This window comes from Macaca fascicularis, chromosome 15 (genome assembly GCF_037993035.2).
Source record: "Macaca fascicularis isolate 582-1 chromosome 15, T2T-MFA8v1.1".
Taxonomy (NCBI): Eukaryota; Metazoa; Chordata; class Mammalia; order Primates; family Cercopithecidae; genus Macaca; species Macaca fascicularis.
The window spans coordinates 1,398,275-1,414,015 of record NC_088389.1 but is presented as its reverse complement, the minus strand read 5'-3'; the positions used below and the strand labels follow the sequence as shown (position 1 = coordinate 1,414,015).

At 62.8% G+C, this 15,741-nt stretch overlaps 1 protein-coding gene across 19 annotated transcripts in view; it reads left to right on the top strand.

Moving 5' to 3' along the window:
• The first annotated feature begins 115 nt into the window (after positions 1–115).
• The window catches only part of CACNA1B (calcium voltage-gated channel subunit alpha1 B), a 251,926-nt gene continuing 236,300 nt past the window's right edge, over positions 116–15,741 (top strand). For all 19 annotated transcript variants that reach the window (XR_012424018.1, XR_012424020.1, XR_012424019.1 and 16 more), the window contains exons 1-3: positions 116–548; positions 1,379–1,484; positions 5,027–5,166. Coding sequence is in view for 14 of the 19 variants with exons in the window: in XM_074015801.1 (XP_073871902.1) it covers positions 265–548; positions 1,379–1,484; positions 5,027–5,166 (530 nt within the window). In the remaining 5 variants the exon portion in view is untranslated. The remainder of the gene's footprint in view (positions 549–1,378; positions 1,485–5,026; positions 5,167–15,741) is intronic.

Genomic DNA, 15,741 nt, shown 5'->3' with positions numbered 1-15,741 from the left:
CGGGGGCGGCCGCGGGGCGGGGCCGGCGCGGCCGGGTGGGCGGGGCCTGTGCGGATTGGCCGGGCGCCGCCACGTGACCGGCCCCTTATAGGGCGTGGCGCGGGGCCGCGGAGTCGGGTGAGGCGGCGGCGGCGGCAGCGGGGCCGGGCGAGGTCCGCTGCGGTCCGGGCGGCTCCGCGGCTGCTCCGCTCTGAGCGCCTGGCGCGCCCCGCGCCCTCCCTGCCGGGGCCGCTGGGCCGGGGATGCACGCGGGGCCCGGGAGCCATGGTCCGCTTCGGGGACGAGCTGGGCGGCCGCTATGGGGGCCCCGGCGGCGGGGAGCGGGCCCGGGGCGGCGGGGCCGGCGGGGCGGGGGGCCCGGGCCCCGGGGGGCTGCAGCCCGGCCAGCGGGTCCTCTACAAGCAATCGATCGCGCAGCGCGCGCGGACCATGGCGCTGTACAACCCCATCCCGGTCAAGCAGAACTGCTTCACCGTCAACCGCTCGCTCTTCGTCTTCAGCGAGGACAACGTCGTCCGCAAATACGCGAAGCGCATCACCGAGTGGCCATATCCTTCCGGGCGGGGCCGGGCGGGGCTGGGCGGGGGCCGGGGCCGGGGCCGGGGCCATCTTCCCGGTGGCCGGGAGGGCGCGACCTGGGGAGGCGCCGGGAGACTGGCGAGGAGGGGGCGGAGCGCCCCGGGGCCCCTCGGAGCGGCGGGTGCGGGAGCGTTTCCGTGAGTGCGGCGGGCGCGGGGCGGAGCCCCTCTGCCCCGGACTCGTCCCTCCGCACGCCGGGTCCTGGGGAGCCTGGTCGGTGCACAGCGCGCGGCCAGCCTGGAGGGCACCGAGGGCGAAGCCGCGTCCGTGCAGGTGCGAGCGCCGTGGGGACGCGGCCGTGCGCGCGCCTGCATGCAGGTGCCTGCGTGTGCGGGCTGAGCCGGAGCCCGGCGCTGCGCGTGCGTGCGCTCGCGATGCGGGCTACATGCATGTTCACGTGCCCGTGTAGGTACATGTGGCTGCGTGTCTGGAGGGAGCGGCGTGCGCCTGCGCGGGGTCTCCCTCCAGCCTCGCCTGGGGGCGCTCGGCCCCCTCCCCTCTGGGCGCTGGAGTCGGGCGGAGCCGGGCCGGAGGCGCTGTCCGCGGTGCTGACGGCCGCCCGGGTGTGCCCAGGGGCTGGCGGCCCAGACTGCTGAGGCCCCGCCTCGCGGCCGCCCCTAGGGATGGGGGCAGGGAGTGAGGGAGACCAGGCCGCGTCTGCCAGGAGGGGTGCTCCGGACCCAGCTGTCTCAGCCCCTCCGGAGACGGCCTGGTGGTGGCTGCTGCACTGGGCGCTGCTGGCCTCGGCCTCGTGTCTCCCTCCCTGCTGCGCCTCCCGGCCAGTCCTTAACCCACGCACTCCGTTCGAGTACATGATCCTGGCCACCATCATCGCCAACTGCATCGTGCTGGCTCTGGAGCAGCACCTCCCTGATGGGGACAAAACGCCCATGTCCGAGCGGCTGGTGAGTGCCGGGCTGGGCCTGAGGGCAGGGTGGTGGGGAGGCCGCGACTCCACTCTCCCTTAGGGTCTGTGCCTGAGCACAGTTTCCTCGGGCAGGGTCGTCTGGGCAGTGCCCGTCTCTGCTGAAGGAAAAGGTAGGCCTGGCAGATAACATCTTCCTCGAGGGCCAGGGCAGCTGGGGTCACCGGCTCAGCCCTGGGCATGGCCACGTTAGCCCTGGGCCAGTCTGCCCTGTGCCACGAGCTACCCCTGCACCTCAATGGCTGTCCTGGCTTTCGGCGCTAGACTTTGATCCAGGAGCCCATGTTCTAAACTTAGAGTGGGGAAGGGGCATTCATGTCTTCGGGAAGGTCAGCTCTGAGCACCGCGTGTGCCCTGCTGGGCTGAGATGGGCTTTGGCCTAGATGTGGGAACCCTGAGCCTCTTCCTCCAGGTTGTCTTGTGCGAGCCTGCTTGGAACCCCTTCTCCAGGAGGCCTCACCATCCTGTGGGTAGCATTCCTTCTCAAACATTCCGAATCATTTTTACCCATCCCTAGATTCCACCAAGTGGCCCCTGTGGTAGCCCCCGTTGGAGCGTAAAGTCTATATGAGTTGGGGTGCCAGGGCAAGGTCTCCGTGGCTCAACAGGAGGTGGGGTGGAAGGCCAGCCCTGTGGGGTCTCTGGAGGGGCTGGGTCAGAGGAAGGGCAGCATTTTGGAGGTGAGCACTGTTTCTGAGGTCAGAGCACATCCCCCAGAGTCTGCTCTTCCCCGATGCCTGGCCCCTTGTCTGGGTTCCGAGTGCGCCTAAAGACTGGAGACTCCAGGAGGGCAGAAGGCAGAGCAAGTGTAGACCCAGGGGTTGCGGGGCCATAGACGTCCAGGAGACGGCCTCTCTGGGGTGTCAGGAGCTGCTCCCTCTTCCATTGAGCCTGGCTTCCGCCCCCACTAGCATCCTGAGATAAAGGCTATTCAGACTTTAGCCCTGAAACGGAACTCCCTTTGAACCTGGGCCACCGCAGGCCCAGGAGTGCGGAAGGGGAGACAGGGAGCCTGCCCTGGAGGTGAGGCACCAGGAGAAGGTGAGTGGTGGGTGGCCGAGGTGAGGAGGTCTTCATGGAGCACCGTCTGGAACACCCAGTGGTCTGGGTTAGGGCAGGGTGTGGGGGAGGAGTGTGGACAGCCCAGCCGCGCCATGAGGCAGGCGTGAGTCATGGTCCCTCTGGGGGACTTGGGCAGGAGCCTGGTGGGGCCCCTTGCTTTCTAGAGGCCGGAGAAGAGGGTGAGCGTGAGAGGAAATAGCCAGAGAGCCTTGAATGCCAAGCCACAGGAAGCAGGGCAGGGCCAGGGTCAGAGGGACACAGACCTAGGGCAGGCCAGGCAGTGGGTGTCTGGCCTTGCAAGTTCCTGCCTCGCAGGTGTGGGAGGGTTTGCCTTGTGGTCATGGGTTGGGGAGGACACTTCTAGGGCTGGCGAGCTAACCTGTTGGGAAAACTGCAGAAAGTGCCCGCCCTGGGCCAGCCTAGAGGTCTGGGGAACTCTTGACAAGCCCTAGTCCCATGTGCAGGCCCAGCCTAGTCCCAAAGGCATCCCTTGGGATGGAGGGGAGGCTGTGCTGCTGCCCACGGAGCAGGCTGAGGCTGGGTGGTGCAGGGGTAGCCCCTCAGTTGTCTGCCAGCCTGGCTCTGGGCGAGGCCTCCCGGGTTCCCTGCCTCTCGGGGCTGTTTCCCACCCCCGCATCGACTCTGGAGCTACCTGGAACCAGGCCCCAGCTTGCAGTGCAACACCAAGCTGTCTGCACACCCATCCCTCCCACCTAAGCCAGCTATCAACCATGGGCTGGGCAGGGCAGAGCTGTGAGGAGAGGGCTTGGGCTGGGGCCTCCTTCCCAGCCGAGGGGGCTGGCTGGTCCTTCCTAGGCATCGGCCTGTTCTGTTTTCCACCAGGAAGTTTGCTGTGAAGATCTCTGTCTGCTGGGGCCCCACCATTCCCCTGGGCAGATGGTCAGCAACCCCACCCCTTGGGAAAAGGGGTCCCTCGTAAATAAACCAGGCCAGAAGCCTCGAGGCCAGGAAGAGCATGGGCGAGTCAGCACGGGTCATGATGGACCCCTGGGTGCTGGTAGCTTCCACCAGGCACTGCCAGCCAAGCCTTGGGCCAGCTACACCACAGGACAGGAGGAGCCTGGGCTGAGTAAGGTGGGAGTCAGATGCAGGAGAGCCCTGGAGAGCCTGGCTTCCTGGGGAGGAAGGCACAGGCTGTGGAACTGGTGGCACTCACCTCGCCTGGCAGCCCAGCAGCTGCTTCCTCCTGTGACCTCCACAGTCCTGAAGGCGAACCCTCAGGGGAGGCCCTTGACACTGACCTCCTCTCCCCACCCCTTCACCTGCTTCCTAAGGCAGCAGCCCCAGAGTGCAGGTGTCCGACACCCCCATACCAACCCTGCACGTGCAGCTCCCTCAGCCCAGCTCCCCGGGCTTGCCTTGCACAGGGCCTTTCCCTGCCAGCCCCACCCATGTGCTCACGAGAAGTCTTTGGGGTCTCCCCAAGCTCCACACAACCCTGTCTCCGCCCTGTTTGCTGCTCCCTGCTCGGCACTGGAAGGGCCTGGCTCTGCGCGCTCGTGCTCAGTAACTGTTGGCTGGAGCTCAGCCTGGGGTGCGGGAAAGGGATCTTTCTAGGATCAGCTGTCTTCATTCCTTTGTCTGCTCTGTTCCCTCCACCTGGGTCCCTTTCTCAAAATCGAGCTGTGGAAGCCTTGTCTGCAGGCGCCACGCCCTCTGGGACGCTTCCTGTGATCTGAGCCCAGGGTGGCTCCCAGCCTCAGGCCTGGACTGTGGCTCGCTCCCTCCAGGGTCCTCACAGATGTGGTGGTCATCGCCCAGCACCCTCAGGGCCGAGGTTGTGCTTCTCTGTTTCTGTTGTTTTCTGCCGAGATGTGTGTGCTCTGGTTACCCGGGTACATGTTGAATGCATAACGGGGCTGGACTGAGTTCAAGAAAGCCTGAGCTGTATCCAGGCAGCCTTGTGCAGGCTCCCACCCAGAGGCTGCTGTGGCCTCTGCCTGGCTCCTGGGCGTCTCTGTGCCTCTGTTTCCCTCATGTTAGAATGGGGATGACCTCCTGGGGTATTAAAGGGTCACCCTAGTTAATACAGGAAAAACTACTTGATAAGCACCCACAAGTAGTGCTGTTACATCACTGTCTTCCCTGAAGCAAGGCCCACTGCATGGTGCCAGCAGGGAGGTTGGGGCCCCACTGTGATGTGGGCAGAAGCTGAGATGCCAGGGTGGGAGGCACCAGGGGCCCGCAGTCATCACTGGGGTGTTGTTGCTGTAAACAGTGGTGCATCCCATTAGGGGACAGGTGCAGACGGCAAGCAGGCTCAGTGATGGGAATGGCGCCTTGGAGAATCTGCAGGGTGTTGGGGGCAAGGTGAGGAGGGTCAGACCCTCACAATGGCTGTGGCCTGCACACGGTGGGGTGGGGTCCTCACCAACCGTCGCTGCCTGCTGCTGCACCGGGTGGGGGCCAGGGGTGACCGCTGTTCTCTACTTCTCCTAGGACGACACGGAGCCCTATTTCATCGGGATCTTTTGCTTCGAGGCAGGAATCAAAATCATCGCTCTGGGCTTTGTCTTCCACAAGGGCTCTTACCTGCGGAACGGCTGGAACGTCATGGACTTCGTGGTCGTCCTCACAGGGTAGGCAAGCTGAGGCCGGGAGGCCCAGGGTGTGCAGCCCGGGCATGTGCTGTCTGCTGTCTGAAGCTCATTTGCGCCGTGGGGCTGGGGTGGCTGCAGTCTCCTCACTGGGGTCCCCCCACAGCCCTGCTGGAGATGAATGAATGTGAGGCAGTCTGTTTGCCATCCTGTGTGGGATGGGGGTGCTTCTCCCAGAGGTGCCAGTGCTGTATTGCTCACTGAAGGGAGGATCACAGTGACCTGTCCCCAGAAGGCGCTGGCTTGCAGAGCCCACAGGCCAGGGGCCACCAGCTTCCACGGCTGGCCTGAGCCGGCATGGCGCCTGCTAGAGGTGGCTTTGCTGCCCAGGTGAGGAGCTTCCTAGGGAGGAGGAGGGCTGGACTTCCAGCCTGACGCAAGCCTGTGGTCTGGGAGAGGCACTTGGCGTTTTGAATTCTGTTCCTGCCCGAGACACTTACCTGTGGCGTCCACCTCGCGCAGAGCCCTTGTGCTGCCTGGGATGAGGCTGTGTGTACTAAGTGCTTTCACAGTTCCTAGGGCCGGGAAGGTGCTTCAGCAGCTTCTCCTCAACCACTTTCCCTAACAATAGCTTACGATTCCCAAAATAACCAGGACATCTAGAAAGTGGACTTAAGGGGCCCGGATGGGAGCTTAGGTCCAGTGCTCTGCACCCCACCCTCCAGGGTGTCAGCTTCCCAACCTGTGCAGTGGGCACTGTGAGTCCTGTTTCCTGCTTCTCTGACTGGCAGGTGGAAGGCTGGGCTGGGCTGTGGCTCTGGTGTGGAGAGTGGTAGCTGGGGAGTGAGTGCTTGGGGAGTTGGCCCCACAGAGCCTGTTAGCACTTCAGTGTCAGAGGCTCTGTGCTGGGCCAGGGACTGCTGTCTGCTCTTTCCTGAGCCTTATGGTTCTGAGGCCCAGAGCCCAGATGGAAGAGGAGGGAGCAGGCCCCATAGCAGTTGAGAGCTCTCCTTCCAGAGCCCCATTCTCACCCAGTGACTGCCCCAAGATGCCTGGTGCACAGGAGGGTAGATGGAGGGGTGTTTGGGCTGGTGTCAGAGGAGGGAGGTGGCTGTGGAGTCCTCGAGTCTGGGGCTCATGCCTTCAAGGCTCTGTGTGTGTGAGGAAGAAGCAGTCAGCTACACGGCCTCTGGACTCTTGGGTGAGGCCCTCAGAGGGAGCCTTGCATTGCCTGCCTGGATCCTGGGGTGCTGCCCCCATCTGCTCTGCCTGCTCCTAAGCCTGGGGCTGGCCCCTGCTGGGTGAGGGCAGTGTTTACAGAACTGGGCTTGTGGGGGTTGCATGGAAGGCTCAGGCCCCTAGAGCTGTCTGTGATGTGCTGGGCGCAGCAGCACTGAGGTGCCTTCTATGCCTTTCTGCAGCATGGCCCTGGGGTAGAATTTATGGAAGGCCCGTGGGGGTCTGTGGTTCTACTAGCAATGCCCGTTGGGGGCTGGGGTGGGAGGTGGCTGGTGGAGAGTGCGGCCCCTCAGAGGACTGGGTGCTCCCCCATCCAGTGGGCACTCCCAGAGGCAGCCCAGGAGTCACTAGCTGTTTACCTCTCTCCCTCCCTGTGGACCCAAGTCCCTGAGGACAATGGTGTCTTATTTTTTTCAGGGGGTCCCTGGAGCCTCACTTGGGGCGGGCACCTGGGAGGGGACAGCGAGCCTCTGCTGAAGTAATGAATTGTTGGGGTGTAAGCAGTGTTGGGGGGTGTGGGCCAGCGGGGAGCTGGGTAGAGGCGGCAGGACCCGGCCCCATGGGGCGCTGTCCACGGTGCTGAGTGTGTCAGCCCTTGAGGGCCAGGAGAGGAGGCAGGAGGAGTTACAGCAAGCCCTGGGCAGGACCCCTGGATCTCCCAGCCCACATAGACTGGGTCCAGGGCTGCTCCTCCTTCCCCTCTCCTCCCCCTCCTCTTCCCCGCTCCCTCCTCTGTTTCTCTCGGCCTCTCTCCCTCCCTCGCCTCCCTCCCCCTCCGTCCTCCTCCCAGTCTGCCTGTCTAGCCCTTTGTCTCCTCTCCACACTCTGTGTCTCTGGCCCTCTTGGTGTCTCTCTGCCTCTCCCTCCTGTTCTTCCTGCCGCTCCTCTTTCCCTGTGCCTGGGTGCGTCTCCGCTCTCCTGTGTCTGCAGCAGGGCCTGGGCGTTGCTGCGTTGGCTTCCAGGTTCCTCCGCCTCCACACATCTTCCCTCCAGGCAGCCTGGGTTGTGCGGGGAACCCCGGGTGGGAGGTGATCTGTGTCTCACGGGGCTACATGCTGGCTCCAAGTCACGGGGGGAGCCACTTTGCTGCTCCCGTGTGGGGCACCTGGGGACACGTGAGCCCCTGTGTGTGCATCTGTGTGTAGAGGGGGCTGGGTCCGCTGTGGGGTGAGTGATGGTCCATGGGGAGCCCAGGGAGGAGCCCTCACCTCATCCCTGTGAGCCAAGGGCCTGTGAGTAGTGGGTGGTATTTCTCGTTAGTTTGTTGTTTTTAATTAGAATTTATTTAATTGGTGCTCAGAGGGCTGGAGGGAGAGGCAGACACCCTGGCCTGTTGCTTGGCAAAGCCTTGAGCACCCTCAGAGGCCAGCTGGGGCCGCTCTGCTCCTGAGGCTGGTGTGGAGCTGTGGAGGAGGCCCTGGGTCCATGCCTTCTGCGGCCTGGGGAGGCTCTGAGCCTCTGTTCTCACCTGGGAGGGAAGGTGGGCGCTCTGCCCCCTTGTCTCCGCTTTGCTTCTCTCTCAAGACTTGGGGGCGCCCTCCGTGAGCCTGCATGTGTGCGTCTGGGCTGGGGGCGGCTGTAGTTGGCTCTAATGCTGCCGGGCCCCTGCTGTCCTGGGGAGCAGCTGTGGGGCCTGGGCTGGGGTCCCAGCCTGGGGGTACTGTGAGGATCAGAGGGTGCTTCTGAGAAACCTCCAGGCCTGTGAGGGCTGTTGGCGGCTTCCTGCCTTTGTGTGTGCCCAGGGCCTTCAGGCCCTCGGTTGCCAGCCGTGCTCCTGAGTGAGTCAGCCCGTGCGTGGCCATCTGGAACTCCTCTGACTTGCTTGGGCCGGGGTGAGGACACAGTGGCTGGGTCCCTGCCACGGGACTCTGCCTCATTTCCAGGAGGGCTCCTGGCTCCTGGCCATCTCCAGTGGTCGTCTGAGTGGACCATTTGCCAAGAGAGATTCTGGGCCCAGGAGTGAGGCTTCCCTCCTGGCTTCCAAGAACACCATGCTACATGGGTGGGGTCGGGGCTGAGCCGGCTCCCCACACAGAGTGGGCCTGGGGTGAGGACAGGGCCCGGTGGTGGCTGACATGGGTGCTCCAGCAGTTCACCCCAGCAAGAGTCCCGCTGAGTGCCAGGACGCAGCTCTTAAGGACCTCAGGTCGCGGGGAGGAGGTGGGAAGGCCGCCTCTTCCCTGCCTCTGTTTGCCCTCCTGTCCATGCCCCGTCCACCATCCTGCCTTCTGCTCAGCTCTCTGGCCCTGTGTCTGTCCAGCCAGGTGGGCTGCCCTGCTACTGGCCCTCCCTCCACCCGTTCATCATTCATTCAGTGTTCATGGAGCCTCTGCCAGGTGCTGAGGACTCAGGAGTGAACGAAGACAGCTGAACCTCTGCCCGCTGGGCCGTGTTCTGGGGACAAGATGCTTGCTGGGCCTGGGTTCTCTGCAGCCTGGCGTGGTGCTCAGCAGCGTAGGCGTGCACCAGAGAGCAGTCAGCGGGTGGACGGATGAGTGGATGGTGATGCGTTCCGTGCTTTTTTTCTCACATATGAAATGGGATAAAGCATGCAGGGTGCAGGCCTGGGGGTGCCACTTTGCGTAGGGTCGTCAGAGGAAGGACTGGAGGGCGTGAGGGGTGAGCCATCTAGCAGCCTGGGAAGAGGTGTGGCTGGAGGTGGCGATTCGAGGGACACGAGTGTCCCAGTCATTTTCAGAGCTTGAGACCACCTAGGATCCCCAGGGAATGGGGAGTGGGGAGGAAGAGCTGCCCTCTGATGGAGACCAGGGCACCTGGACTTACGAGTGGCAGCTGGTGGTGAGGTTGGTGGAGCAGCGGAGGTGAGCCTGGCTGTAGACGGTGTTCTGGGAAGGAAGAGCATGCTCTGCTCTTCAGAGGCCACGAGAGGACCCAAGGATGTGCACTGCGCCCCGTGGGTCTGAGGTAGGAGCTGGTCCAGCCACGTGGTGGGGTCGAGGGCTTGCTGGGAATGGGAGGAAAGGGGCTGTGGGGGGCACCTATGGGCAATGCTTGTCTTTTAGAGAGTTTTGCAGCAAAGTGAGGCAGAGTGATGGGGCAGAGGCAGGAGGGAGATGGAGGCCAGGAGAGTTTTATGAAGTTGGGGGTTTACAGCCCGTCCATGCCACGTGCATAGTCCAGGAGGGAAGGACAAGCGGACAATGTGGACAGAAAGGGGACAGCCCTGGAGCCATGAGGGAAGCGGAGTCCAGGACCTCCGGGAGTGCAGGCCTGTGCATCTGCATAGGCCAGCAGGTGCAGGAAGGGTGGCGTGGAAGTTCTCTCACTGTGTCTGAGTTTCCACTGAATTTAGAAGCACGTCCGTCAGCCGAGGTGGGGTGCAAAGAAGTGAGACAGAGGGAGAGGGAGCAGTGAGTGAGTGCGTGGACTGGAAGCCCCTCCATGCACTGCCCCAGCCTCTCACTCCTCCTGCCCCGCCCCCCATCCACCCCTTCCTCGTCCCTTGTCATCCATTCACTCATTCCTTAGGAAGGGGCTTGTCGAGCGCAGCTACTACCTCCTCATCCCTGTTCCAGTTGCTGGGGACACATTAGTGCACAAAACAGGCCGTTCCTGCCCTCTCAGAGGCTGCGTCCTCCCGAGCGAGGCAGGCTGTGAGTGTTGCAGGGAGCTGGGGTGTGCTGTGTCCTTCCACTGGGGTTGAGTGGCCCCTGGGGAGTAGCTCCAGCAGGGGAGAGGCTGTGAGGGTGGCGGGGGCAGGGGTGGCCTTGGCTTGGGTGTTGGAGGGCTCTGAGTATAGGTGTGGCCTGATTGACTCGTGATGGGTGCTGGGGGCGCAGTGTAGATGGCAGGGAAGGAGAGTGGGAGCCGGAAGCCGTGATCCAGGTGGGAGTGGTGAGGGCTTGGACCAGGGAGTGGCGCTGGAGAACGGGGCAGGTGGGCTCTGACGCCCAGAGAAGGCAGAGCCCAAGGGAAGCCCCATGGAGCCTCCAGAGTCCGTCATCCATCAGTGCAGGTGCCTTTACCCTTCCATGCCCCAGCCAGTCTCAGACATGTCCATGCTCCCAGTCCTGTCCCCACATCACTGCCTCTGCCCTCCCAGGCCCCTCAGGAAGCCCCTGTCACAGCGTCTGGCCCTGTGGGGCTGGTTCCACCTGGGGGTCAGGGACATGGGCAGGGTGACAAGTCAGGGCCCTCAGAACCCCAAAGCCCTGGGCGTCCCCACCCCTGTCGTGGCTGTAGCCTGGTGCTTTGCTTCATGGTCCTTGGGGACATCAGAGAAACATGTCCTGGCGCAGGCAGGTGGCTCTCCTGGGGAACTTTCCAACCACAGCTTCTTGTTTTAGTCTAAATTAAACTGGGATTTCGTTCCAGGACGTGTAATTAGAGCCCAGCCTCCTCCCCGGACCCAGCCTCCTGTGGGTTGAAGAGAGGGTGTGGGAGTGCGGCTGCTGCACCAGGAGGGAGTCTGGTCAGCGGAGCTCAGGGGCTGGGGCACAGCTGACCCTCAGCTTCCTGGGCAACCACTGTGGCCTCCTGTTCTTTTGGGCTTTGTGGACTCAGGCCGATTCAGATGGTGGCAGGCACTTCTGGGGCACTGGGAGAGCCAGGCCCAGCTCAGGGCCCCACGAGGGTCCCCACGGGCAAGGAGGGTCCACCCAGGGGAGCAGCGGCCCACGTGCAAGTGTGTGGCCCAGGGACGCTGCCTGCCCACAAGGCGACTTGACACTGTGTCTGAACACAGGCGACAAGAGACACTGAGCCCGAGTGGCCAGGACACGGAGTATGGACTGAGCTGGGCGTGTCCGTGCTGTGATGGACAGCCTTCTGCCACAGGCTCTGCTTCAGCCTGGGGTCCTTGGACTGCAGCCCTGTGGGAGGTGCAGCACCCCAACCTCCAGTGCCGCGTCGGGCTGGGGTTTGCCAGACGTCCTCTCCGCTTCCCTACCTGAGGCTGAAAATGGCCTTTGAAGGCCCTGATCCTCTCTCTCTTACCCCTAGTGTGGCTGGAACCAGTGGAGTTCTGACAAGTCTCTGGAAAGCAGGGGGAGCCCCCGTGTTCTGGGGCTGGGGTCACTCCAGGCATTGCCTGGCCACGGGCTCCACAGCCCCCCTCGTACTGTGGTGTCAGTGCCCCACCCCACAATGCAGGGCCCTGGCCCACGTGCAGTCCACGTGGTGTGGCTGTGAGGACCAGGCAGGGCGGCGGGAGGTGCCTGCTGATCTAGGACCCTGTGACCAAGCTCTGGTGCCCCTTCCTGACAGTGGCCTCCCGTCGGGCCTCCGCGTCCCTGGGTACAGGCTGGCGGCCATGCTGGGGATGTAGCAGCCTCCGCATCCCTGGGGACAGGCTGGCGGCCATGCTGGGGATGTAACAGCCCGAGGAGGTGCTGCTCTGGCAGGGTGGGATCCTGCCCGCCTCTTCAGCACACGCCCCAGGCTGGGTCTTTATGGGGGCCTGGCCTACGCCCCCGCTCTCTTTCTCTGTGTCTCCCCCCTCCCTCTCTGCCTCCTTCCTGCATTTCAGGGTTCTTAACACTCTCCTGACTGGGGGGCAGAACCGGGCCCACTGGGAACCCCCAGGGTCTCCTGATTCTGTGTGGGGTGGGGGTCCACTGCCTGGGCGTGAGACCTGGGGCTTGGCTGTGCTGTGCTTGGGAGGCTGACCCCGGCCTCAGGCTCCAGTCCTGTGGGGTCTTCTCTGGGGTCTCCGCATCTCCGTGTGTGCTATGCTGCCTGAGGAGCCCAAATCCAGAGATTCCTGGATAGAAGCAGCGCAGGGCTGGCTCACTGGACGGGGCATCGGGCCAGCGTTGCAGACAACTGGGGTCTCTCATATGCCCGCCTGGCACAGCAGACCCGAGGGAGGGTTGGCCTCTCTGCAAATCTTTCACTGTGGATCCCGGAGAGCAGAAGGAGCCCAGGCCCAGGGCTGCCCTTGGATACCGCAGACTTTCCCAGGGGGACGGGGGACATGGGTGGGAGATAGGGAGGTTTCAGCTCAACCCAGAGAAGGACTCTTGTCATTCATGGGGGTCTGGGCTGCTGTCCTGAGGCAAGTGGGGATTGGACCAGGTGGTCTGTTCTTTATTCATTTGTCCCTGATATGGGCCAGGTACTTGCTGGGCATGATGGAGCCAGGGCCCTGCCCCCCAGGGTGCATGTTCTGCCAATGGCAAAGTCCCCGTGCCCCAGGATCCACTCTGTGCTCCAAGCCTCTCCTCTCGACAGTGACTGCAGGCCAGGCTCCAGCGGTGGGCGGTGCTGCAGGTGTGCAGGGTCCCCCTTATGTGCCTTTCTCTTCAGGGGTCCCACCAGGAGGGTCAGTTGGAGGCTTGATTTCCTGCCCCAGCAGTTGGAGGGGTCGGGGTCCAGGGAGAGTGGTGGTGGGGACAGCGAGCAGCAGGGCTGAGGGCTGTGAGGCTGGGGTGAGCTGAGAAGCCTTGAAGGTCACAGTTCAGGGAGTCTCAGTCCAGGACCCAGTTCTGAGGGGACAGAGCAGAAGGGATGGGGTAGGTGGGCAGGGCTGCCTGTGGGCCTGGGACTGGCCATGCTTGTCTCTCTCTGTGCTGATGCGTCCATCTCTGGCTGTGGGTGGGGGACAGAAGGGAGGGACACAGCTGTGTGGTGGCGGGGGCACACACCCACTCCTGGGACCGTGGCCGGCCTGTGCGTGGCCAGGCAGTTTGGGCTCTCAGGACCCATGGCTGCTTCAAATTTTGGGTCTGTGGCTGGTGGGCCGAAGGAGCATAGCCAGGGATCTGAGATGGGCTCTGAACTTGTTGTCAATATTTAAGAAGAAGGAGCTTTCACATAAAAACCCGTGTTTTCATCTCGTTTGGGAGAAGTCCCTGGAGCCCCCCACTCCCTCTGGAGCAGCTACCTCTGGATCTGGGAGGCTGGGCGGGCAGTGCCACGCTGGCTGTAGAAGAGCCACCCCTCCTGGGGGCTGGCCTGTTCCAAGCCATCTGTGGCCTCCTGTCCAGGCTCAGGCCCCAGGTGCTCCCGGGGGCTGCTGCGTTCCGGTGCCCCGGGGCGTCCCAGGCCTGTGGCGGCTGGCGAGGATGGCTAGGCTGATGTGGTGCGGTGGCTGGGGGGCAGGGGACCTGTATTCTGTGCAGATGCACCCACAGAGGTCAAAGGGGTTCAAGTTCATACCCTGGGAGGGTGGGAGCCTTGCCCCTGTGGGCACGTGGGGGTGGACACCCCTCCCTGCCCCCTCCTCCTCCTCCACACTGGAGTCCAGAGCTGCAGGTTCACACTGAGGTGAGAATGGCTGCTAATGGGCCCTGGACTAGAAGAGGTGAGAAGGCACGTGCTGGCTGTGGGGCTGTAGAGTGGAGGGGCCTCCACCCTGCGTGCTTGTGCAGCCCTACCCGTGCCGAAGCATCTCTACTCCAGCCAAACAGACGGACGCTAATGCAGATTCATTCCTAGCAGGTCACATGGTAGCACCCCCCACCCAGTCCCTGCCCTCTCCACGACCTGCTGTGAGCTCCTTTCTCCAGGGCTGGGCAGGCCCTTCTGGCCAATGCCAACCTCCCTGTCTCCCCTGACAGCACAGAAGCCTGGTGAAGAGGGCCCTGCACCTTGGTCCCCCCTCACTCTGTGTGCAGCCTCTGTGTCTTCTCCCCTCCCACCGCTTCTTCCCCACCAGGCTGGCCTCTCTTTGCCCTCCTCTCTCCCCGAGAGGTTTCCCCGCTGGCTCACCTCAAAGCCCAGCCTCTACTGACAGGCTCATTCCGTTGAAGGACTGGACACTGGTCTGGTGGGGAGGCTGGAGCAAAGCAGCACAGCCGGGCACTGCAACAACAGACGTTTCCTTCTCAGTCCTGGAGGCTGGAGGCCCAAGATCAGGGTGTTGGCAGGGTTGGTTTCTGGCGAGGCCCCTCCTCCTGGCTGGCAGATGACTGCCTTCTCGTGGTGGGCGGTGCTGACCCTATGGACCCGAGACCCCGGGGCAGGTGGGATGCAGAGCCGGGCCTGCGGGGTCCATTGTGGCCATGCGGGCACTGCTGTTGCTGGTGCATTGTGCGAAATGGTTAGATGGTTTGATGTTTGTAGAATCTGGCATAGCTCTCCCCCTTTCCTCTGACGGTGGGTCCTTTCTCACGCTTCTCTGTCGTCAGCCTCTGGGCCTGATAACACAGCTGCACTGGACCACAGGCACCCCGAATGGCCAAGGGTAGGACCAGGTGAGGAGGAGGGGCACTGTGAGACTGCAGGCAGGAGGGACATCCCCTGGCACAGGGCAGCCTCCTGTCCACCGTCCAAGGATGGGGGCTCCTGAGCGCCACCTCCTGCTCTGCCTGTCGGCCCCACCCCAGCACCTGCTGTCTCAGAGCCTTGCTCTGGGAGTACAGTGTGTGGGGAGTGAATGGTGTCCCTGTTCCCATCACGGGCCTACTCAATGTTGGGTGGCATTTGACGCTGCAGGCAGACAGGGAGAGATGAGAGACCAGGAGCAACAGGTGGGGCGGCCGCCGTGTTTCCATTGGCGTGCATCGGAGGTGCGTGGGCTCCCAGAGCCTGGCAGGCCTGCAACGCCCAGGCACACAGATACAGGGACACACAGAGGGGCCGCCATGGCATTGCGTGTCTCGCCTGTGCTGGGCTCTGTGCCATCTCCAGTGAGGGGCTCTTTCCAGGAGGGCAAAGGCCCCCCACCCTCCCAGGAGGTGCCTTTACTCCACGGACTTGCCGGGGTCCACAGCCTGGGACTGTGGGCGTGTGGGTGAAGGCCCAGTGCACAGCTGCTAGGACGTGGGCAGCACAGTTCCTCAGACATGAAAAGGTAAAAGAAAAAATAAAAGCTGGCCCTTTTTTTTTAAGCTGACTCTTTTGTGAGGTTTCTTATGTGCTGGCTGCTGTTTTAATACAATAATTTTGTAACTCCAAGAGCTAGATGCTGATATTAACACCCACCCCCGCTTTAAAAAAAAATAGCCCGGTAGTGGTGGCTCGTGCCTGTAATCCCAGCACTTTGGCCAGCACTTTGGGAGGCCGAGGTGGGCGGATCACGAGGTCAGCAGTTCGAGACTAGCCTGACCAACATGGTGAAGCTCCATCTCTACTAAAAATACAAAAGAATTAGCCGGGCGAGGTGGTGTGTGCCTGTAGTCCCAGCTACTCGGGAGGCTGAGGCAGGAGAATCACTTGAACCCGGGAGGCGGAGCTTGCAGTGAGCTGAGATCCGGCCACTGCACTCCAGCCTGGGCAACAGAGCGAGACTCCGTCTCAAATAAAATAAAATAAAGGTTTTATTTTGAGCTAATTATAGATTCATAATAGGTAGTTGTAATAAATGGTATAGAGAGAGCAGTGTACCCTTTACGCGGTTCACCCAAAGGAAACCTCTTAGCAAACTCTAATAGCAGGCCCAGTGTCATGACTAGGTGCTGAGATTGACACAGTCAG